The 8,698-nt window shown below is 50.8% G+C and overlaps 1 protein-coding gene across 3 annotated transcripts in view; it reads right to left on the bottom strand.

Moving 5' to 3' along the window:
• Positions 1-7,896, bottom strand: part of IFT25 (intraflagellar transport 25) — a 9,264-nt gene extending 1,368 nt beyond the window's left edge. Inside the window, exons 1-3 of one of the 3 annotated variants that reach the window (XM_069093532.1) lie at positions 7,716-7,889; positions 2,541-2,647; positions 428-496 (exon numbers count right to left, since the gene is read on the bottom strand). In XM_069093532.1, coding sequence (XP_068949633.1) covers positions 428-496; positions 2,541-2,647; positions 7,716-7,813 — 274 coding nt within the window. In that variant the 5' untranslated portion in view covers positions 7,814-7,889. Of the gene's footprint in view, positions 1-427; positions 497-2,540; positions 2,702-7,715 lie in introns of all 3 variants that reach the window. The other 2 variants (XM_069093534.1, XM_069093533.1) reach the window with 2 other exon arrangements.
• Between the last annotated feature and the right edge of the window lie 802 nt (positions 7,897-8,698).

Genomic DNA, 8,698 nt, shown 5'->3' with positions numbered 1-8,698 from the left:
GCTGGGAGGGGCCACAGAACTGAGGATGTCAGAGGCTGGGAGGGGCCACAGAACTGAGCCTGTCAGAGGTGGAGGAGCCACAAAACCCGGAATGCTGGAGGGGGGAGAATCCCTAGAACAGAACATCAAAGCTGGGACAGAGATAAGAGGGAGCTTAGAGCCTAAATGCCAGAATTGGCATAGAAGGCGAGAGTTAAGAAGGAACTTGGGACAGAGAATGTCCTTGGAAACAACTGTCTGGGGCTGAAGGGGCCTTGGCTGCCCCCAGTCCGCCTCCCTCATTTTCTAGCTGAGGAGGGGCTAGAGCCTGGGTCTGCTGCTCTTTCCATCAGCCAGGGCAGGGCCTCTCGGGCACCTGAATCCCTAAGGGGGGGTCAGAAGGACCAGACTGGGAGTGCGAGGTCCGCTTCTCAAGCAGCGCACTCACCTCTTTCCACCCACCGCTCAAAGTCCACGGGCTCTTTGGCATTGCTCTTCTCAATCCTTATGCTCCGCACTAACATCACAGAGATCAAGGGTGGCATCAGTGGTTAGTCAGCTCTCGTGGCTGTCCCATCCTTCCACCAGCTATCCCATAGGCTGTCCCATCCCACCCCCACGTCCTGGGGGGCGATGTTCTCGTGCCTGGGATGAGCCTCTGCCTAAAGGGAGCCCTGGGAGGCCAATGACAGAACCTGCAGGTGCATTCCTGAGTGCAGGGAGTGACAGGTCCTCCTCCATACTGCCCTGAGGAGTAGAATGTCACCTTTACAGATGACAAACAACTCCCCCCAAAAACTGTTAGGTCAGCAGTGTAAGTGCTGCTTCTGGTCTGGATCTGTGACTTCAACTGCACAGGGTCCTTCCCTCCTAGTCTTTGGTTAAGTGACTTGCCCAGGGTCACACAGTCAGCACACATCAGAGGCAGGATCCTCACAATGCTGCTTCACCCAGAGAAGGCCAAGGTGGGGGGGGGAAATGACTCCCCCAAGGTCACACAGCAAACAGGTTTCAGAGGAAGTTCTCAAATCCCTTCTCCCTGACTCCAAAACACACTTGCCTCTCTTGTATATGAAGGTATTGAGGGTACCATGAGCTGGGGAAGGGAAGCCTCGGCAGACTACAGTTGATGGGATCTTGGGGAGAAGGGAGAGCCAAGGGAAGGCCAAGAGGAATGGATGCCAGCTTGGCCTCAGGAGGGTCGCAGGGGTTAAGCTGGAGGCAGGGGGGTGCTAGCAAATGTTTAGCAACCCACCTTGAGACCCCCCCCACCCCTCCCCCCAAGGATACTTTTATCCATCATTTTCTTAAGTCCACACAATCAACAGAACAGAATGGGGCCCTGGGGTGTGGTAGTTCACTGATTCAGGCTGCTCCCTGGGGCACACCCTTGGTGGGAGGGGAGGCAGGGCAGTGGAAGGGCAGACCCTGCTTCTGCCCCTCAGAGGAAGCAGCTGGCACTGAGTGGGAGCCCAGCCCAGGTGAGTAAGAGAGGGTGGCAGAGCAAGATCTAACAGGAAACTTGTGCCAACCTCTGGGGCCAGAAGAGGTTCTGGGTTCCTTTAACTAGGAATTCTGGGCTCTCTGAAAGTCTGCTAACTAAATAAATATTAGTAAAGAATTTCTGAAAAACCCAAACCCAACTTGGGAGGAATCAAAGGCCAAGGAAGCAGGCACTGCCTCTGTGGGGCCTGGGCTTGCAGGTGCTGGAGGAGGACACAGGTGAAGCTAGATTCCCTACAACCTTGGGGTACCCACAAATCAAGGCTGTGGATGGAGTTGGAAGGGGCCCTTCTTGGGACTCCTTCCCTTCCCTTTTCTTCCTCAACCCACTGCACCCTCACTCTCATTTCTTGGGATCTCATTTATTCTCTTCATGTCAATGGCCCCTCAGGGAGACAGCTCTCCAAACTGCATCTGGGGCCCAAATCCTTGCCCTTCTGACACCTACAGGATCTACCCTGGAAGCAACTCAACAGGTTCTAAACTGTGCTTGGTATCTTTTCCCCAAACCCAGTCCTCCTCCTGAAGTCCCTATTTCTCTCTGGGGCCCCACATTCATTCACTTGGCTTCCCATATTTGAACCCCTGGGGTCTGGAATGAAACAGCTGGAACAAGGGATGATCTGGGACCACAGCCTTTCGCCTCTGCCCCACACATACCCCAAAGGAATTCTATGGATTCCCCAAGCATCCCTGCCTAGCTGCATTCCCTTCTGGTGAGGTCCGTGTCAGGGCCCCTGTGAGAACAAAAGGGCGGCCATGAAGGTCAGAATCCTCCAGAGGAAATGAGCTGGACTCTCAGCTTTAAACAGGAATTTGGTGCTGGTGCCGAATGAATCCGCAGCAAAAATGCAGTGAAGCCAGGCTCTGGCAAACCGACCTTGTATGTTTTCAGTAAGGTCTTTTGCCAAACACCTCTGCAGTGGGGGCTGGGGGAACTTCTTGCGTCTGGGAAGGGTTGGGCTGAAGGCTTAACTGGGTTAGGAACCCTTCAGCCATGCTCTCCCGGCCACGCCCACCCTGCCCCAGGCCAATGGACAGTGGGCCCTCCCCCTTACCAAAGTAGCACTGGAGGGAGAGTCTTTCAATCTTCACGTGTTTGTGAAAACAAATAATGAACTCCTGGGGGAACATCCCCGTGGTGGTCCAGAACGTGCTGGCATTCCTGCAGATGAGAGGGAGGAGGTTCTTTCAGAAGCCAGGTAAGGCCAATCCATGACTGTGAAGACAAACCATAAAATGACAGGGTGGGGTGGAGAAAACGCTGCCCTGGGACAAAGGGCTTTCATATTCATAGTGGGGATCCTACTGGGGCTTCTTGGCCGGTGGAATTACTAGGGAGAAAACTCCCTCCACCTTCTCTTCCACTTAAAGTCTTGGAGAGCTGCCTGGGCCATTGAGGAGCTGGGTGACTGACAGCAGAGGGAGCCTGGGAGAGTCCCACTCTCTGCCCATTACACTGTTCCTCAGGGGTGGCTGGCAGATACTGACAGGTCTCAAACCCATCAGTGAGTTAGGGGATGTACACCCAAGCATGTGAAGTCTATCCCTGCCTGAATGGGCGCAGGAGGCCCATTTGTTCCCATGGCCATAAAGGCGGCTAAAGTAGGCGTTTGGGGCACCTAGAGCTTGGACAAGCATCAAAGATGCCAAGGGTGCCCACTGTATCCCAGGCCATCACCAGTCATGCTGACTTTTGTCCTGGCCCTGGATTCGGAAGACCAGAAGAGAGTGAGGCTGACGACTTTGTGCAGCCCTGCCTCGCTCGGCACCCGTGTTGTCTTCTTCAGAACACTACTGAGGATGAGCCAGGCAAAGTCACAAGGCCCAGACTAGAGCCCAGCTCTCCCAGGGCTCTGTCTGCTCCCTCCCCTTAGCTCATTAGCAGTTGTAAAGTAGGCCCTACTGACTTCAATGAACCCTTCCAGTGGCCGCCTCCCAAGCATCCTTCAGTGAATAAACAGTTATTAAGCCTCTACCAGTGCCAGGCAAAGCGCGAAGCAGTGAAGACCTAAAGAAAGGAAACAGGGTCCTGCCCTCAAGGAGCTCCCAGTCTAACGGAGATGAGGAACAAACAGAACCAGGTACAAATAAGGCATAAACAGGCCAAACTGCAAACAACCAACACTCACTTTTGTGATGTGCACACCCCCTGAGCACCACCACAGGGCCATGTTTATGGTGCTTTCACATGTGAGGCCTCACGACCAGAACGGCCTGGGTTCAAGTCCTGACTCACAGATGCTGACTGTGATCCTCACTTTTCAGTGACCCAGGAAGTTCTCTGAGATGAATGCAGAGGTCATGATGTACCTTGGTGGACGGAGCTCCTGTATCAAGGAAGCCACAGGTCCCATCCTTGTCCCTCTGGGCCTCTCACTAGGCTGCCCACCCGTGGGTCCTTGCCCTGACAACGGACCTCTGGCCTTGGCCTGAGCCAGGCCCACTTTCTTGACACTCTACCTCTCAAACACAGACTTATCAAGGGCATTTCATGAAAAGATTTCCCCCCCAAGGCATCTCTCCAGATTCTAATTGCAAGAACTTCATTACTGTGAGATCCTGGAGGGCAGAGACTAATGGGATTTTTTTTTGCCTCCCTTTGTATCCCAAGTGCTTGGTATAGAACGGGAGGGGGGGGGGGCTTAAAAACTGCATGGTGACTCTCCAATAATTCAGAAGTTTTCAAATTTATATACAGTTTTCCTTAATCTTTATGTTGTGTTTACTGTGTACCTGGCACTGTACTAAGTGCTTCACAAGAATATCTCACTTAGGACAACAACCCCTGGAGGGAGATGCTGTTTTATAGATGGGGAAACTGAGGCAGAGGGTCCATGACTTGCCCAGGGTCACACAGCTAGTAAACACCTGAGGCCATATATGAAGGTGGGTATTCCTGGCACTTCATGCACTGTTCCACTCACTCTTCTACCCCTTGTTAGGTGATAAATATTTCCCTCTCCATAACTGTAACCTCCCCCTCACCTCCAGTTTTCGACATTAAGATCTTTACTCATCTGGAATCTGTGCACTATTAGGTGTAAGCTCCTGGTCTAAAGCAATTTTTTGCCAGCTGTTTTCTAGGTCCACCAGAAGTCTGTGTTCCGTTACAGGGACTTATTTTCTCAAATGTGCTTATTTTATGTACTCCACTGACCCATATCTGTTTTTCAAACCTAATAACAGATGGTTTTTAGTGATCACTGCTTTGGAGTCAAATCTGAAATCCTATAGACGGAAACATTCCATCCTTCTTTTGTTTTCATACTAGCTCTCTCGATTCTTTGGGCCTTTTGTTTCATTCTATAAAGTATCTTTTGAGTAATGTTAGCATAGCACTAAATTCAGAGGGTAATCCGGGTACTGCAGTAATTTTTACTATACTGACATTGCTGAAACATTGACACTGGATCTTTAATTATTAGGTCTTTTTTTTTTTTTATGATCAGGGCATAGAGATACACAGTTTGCAAGGGATTTCAGAGGCCAACAAGTCCAAACCCCACATTAGAAAGACAAAGAAATTGAAGATCAGAGAAGTTAAGGGGCCTGTCCAGGGTCACACAGCTAGTCAGTGTCAGAGGTGGGGTATGTACCTAGATCTCACTGACTTCAAGTCCAGGCCACCTCTGGAAATGCTTGTTATTTTGTTGTTGCTGTCCAGTCATTTTTTCAGTTGCGTCTGACTCTTTGTGACCCCATTAGGGGTTTTCTTGGCAGAGACACTGGAGAGGTTTGTCATTTCCTTCTCAGGTTCATTTTCCAGATGAGGAAACTGAGGCAAACAGGGTGAAGTAACTTGCCCAGGGTCCCACAGCTAGTAAGTGTCTGAGGCCAGATTTGAACTTGGGAAGATGAGTCTTCCTGACTCCAGGCCCAGCACTCTATCTACTGAGCTACCTAGCTGCTTATTCCTTTTTTTTTTTTTTAATAAATGGTAAATTACAAAAGTGTAAGGTTGCAATTACCTTTTATGCTGCTCTGCTTAACTGATTTCAAGAAGAATATTCTAATTGTGGTTTATGTGTTCTTTTTTTTGTCAAATAAAAAAATTTATCAGTTAACAAAGGATAGAGTTGCCCTTGATGAGTTCAATTCACCTGACCCAGAACCACATTCAATGAACTAGGAGAATTTGTGGATGTGAGAGCTGAGCCCCCATTAGTGATCTCAGAAAGAGTGAGGGGAATGGGGAAGAGGCCACAGGGCTGGAGAAGGATCAGTGACTCAATCTTCAAAAAAAGAGGATTCCTGGCAAAATTCAGAGGCTATTATTGTCCAGATGGTTTGTGAATATCTAGAAAAGGGAGCTACTTCTTCCTGGAGACACTGTTTCCTTCCAGTGGACTGTAAGCTTCCTGAGGGCAGAAGCTACTTCACCTTTGTCTTTGTATTCCTAGAACCTAGAAAGGTGCCTGGCATACAGCAGGAACTTAATAAATGCTTGCTGAATGAATGAGTGAGCAGTGAACACAAAAGAACCATCTGGCTTCATCAAGAACAGGACCCTCCCTTCCCACTCACCAGAAAGGCTCCAGCAAAGGCCTCAGGAGCCTGCCTAGGGATGCTCCTGTGCTAGGGCCCCTTGCTAAAGTACATATAAGACCCCAGTCTTGGTTGCCATGTTGGTCCCAGTTCAGCAGATGGGGTGAAGGGAGCCCTCAGAGTGTCCCTTCATTACACCAGAATACCATTTCCTTTTTCAACAGGCAACTAGACTGATAGGTAAGAGGAATGTTATGGATTACAGATATAGATCTCAGATTTTGGCAAAGAATCCAACAAAGTCTCTTCCAAAATTCTTGTGGATGGTGAAAGGCGAAAGATATGAGCTGACTGATTATTTCCAAATACAGATGAAGCATCTTTTTTTTATTTTTTGGTTTCTGTGTGTGCATGTTTTCTTTTGCAACACAGCTAATACAGAAATATGTTTTGAATGGCTTCACATGTAAAACTCACATCAGACTACTCTCCTCAAGGAGTGGTGGAGGGGCCAGAAGAAGGGAAAGAGTTTAAGAGTTCAAAATTTTAAAAAGCGAATATAAAAATTTTTAAAATATAATTGGGAAATATTTAACAAAATAAATAAAAATGTTTTTTAAAAAGAAAAGAGATGAGGCTAGATGAGCAGTTCGGAGGCTCAGTAGTCCCACCAAGCAATACCTTCTATAAGCTGGACGTCATCTTTTGCCTGGGCCTGATGACCAGGTCCCCTCTATCTGCCTAGTTTCCTTGGGGTCGTCAGCCCTCATGGTTCAGCCTACAGCCACAATTCCCTTGTTGCTTCCTCTACTTTTTGTTAAGACAAACCAAGAAATAATTGGTTGCTCTTCTGGCAAACACAGAAAGCTGTGGGGCATGGCAGAGAAAGTGAAATCCCTCCCTGTTCCCATATCACAGACAGGGTGGCCTTGTGGTCTGTTTACCAAACTCATCTGTTACTTCCTTCAGTTCTGCTGGGCTGCAGGAATTCTTCCTCTCTGCTGGCCAGGTTCCATCTTTTGAGGGACAAGCGTCAGGGGCCATCAAAATTACCAAGAAAAGTCACTTCTCCCCGGGTCTGGAGGGGAAGGTTGAATCCCAGCCTGGCTACTTTGTAACCTGGGCACAAGCCATCTAATATCTCTCTGCCTCTGCTACCAAACTAATAGTAGCTAGCATTGATACAGTGCTTTGTAGTTTACAAAATGCCTTTTCTCCGATGATCCTCAGAACCCTATGAAATAAAGTGTGACAGCAATGGGGTGGTTTGTGTAAAATCCTTTCCAGTCATAAAGTGCAGAGCACAGTTCAGCCGTTACCGTTATTCTTGTCGCGGGACAGGTACCTGCGGGCCTCAGTTTCCTTTTCCGTAAAATAGCTCCCAAGAAGGGGGAGAGAAAGCCGGACGGGGGGGAGGGGGTGTCGTCCACGAATGGATGGGAGCAGGAGAGAGGTTAGGACTGCTCCACGCCTTTGAGACCTGGGGTCGGTCGATTCTCCAGGGTCACCTTAGCTCACCAGGGGATGTGAGAGCCCGAAGGAGGGCCCCAGGGCCTACTGACGCCGTCTAGGGGGACCCGGTCAGACCCTGGACCCTGGCTCCAGCACTCCGGGCCTGCGTGGCCCAGCCCGGCCTCAGTTTCCCGCCCCGTCCAGGGGGGCCCTGGCCTCCCTCCCTGCCCAAGCCTCGGTCAGACCCTCTGGGGGCAGCCCCGGGCGCGCCCGCCCCACACCCCGGACCTCACCCATCAATAATGTTCTCGGGCGGGTACTTCTCGTCGCTGGACGTGGCCAAGATGACCTCGGTGCCCTCGGAGGCCAGGCACAGATCGACTACCCGCATGGCGGCGCCGAGGGGAGGGGGGCCGGTGACGGAGGAGGGGGGTCGCCCGGCAACCAGAGGGCGGCGCCAAAGCGCGGCCAGCGGGAAGGGAGGGCGGAGACAGAGGGCGGAGTTGCCGGGCAACTGGAGGCGGGGCCAGAACGTGGAAGGCGTGGCGTTGCCTAGCAACCGGGAGGCCGTAGGCTCCAAGCGGCTGGAGAGGCGTTACCTAGCGACCGGGGCAGGGCTCCACTGTGAACCAGTTGCCAGGACTGGAGCCTCCGCGAAGGAATTCCGGCCGTGCCCCGACCAGTCCGCAGCAGCGTTCCGCCTTCTGCCTGGACCATGGGACTGAACCTAACCAGACTGTTCTCCTTCTTGGCTACTTCCCTTGCTGATCTCATCATGAATTTAATCACCATCTATGTAGATCTATCCCAGATCTACCCCTCTGCCTACCTCCAATCTCGGCTCTCCAACTGCCTTTCAGACGTCTTTAACTGGATGTCCAGTAGACATCTTGAACTCAGTATGTCCTAAACTGAGTTCGTTATGTTCCCCACCCCTAACCTCCTCCACCTTTAAATGTCCCTATTACAGCAGAAGCAACACCATCCTTCCAGGCCCCAGGCTCACAACCTAGAAGTCAGTCTGGACTCCTCTCTCCCTCTCACTCCCCTCCACCCCCATCCAAGCTGTTGGACATATCCATTTCACCTTTGCAGATCTCTTGTCGACTTCACCTTTGCAACATCTCTTGTAGATTTCACTTGTGGGGCATCTCTTGTCCATTTCACCTGTGCAGCATCTCTTGAATATGCTTGATTTTCTCAGACGTTGCCCCCACCCTGGTGCAGGCCCCCATCATCTCACACTTGGGCTATTGCAGTCCCTGCTGGTGAGTCT

The sequence above is a fragment of the Petaurus breviceps genome, unplaced genomic scaffold, assembly GCF_028583685.1.
Source record: "Petaurus breviceps papuanus isolate PSGF00001 unplaced genomic scaffold, PetGlider_PUasm1.0 208, whole genome shotgun sequence".
In the NCBI taxonomy this organism is placed as follows: domain Eukaryota; kingdom Metazoa; phylum Chordata; class Mammalia; order Diprotodontia; family Petauridae; genus Petaurus; species Petaurus breviceps.
The sequence above is the reverse complement of the archived record's forward strand: the minus strand, read 5'-3'. Positions and strand labels throughout refer to the sequence as shown.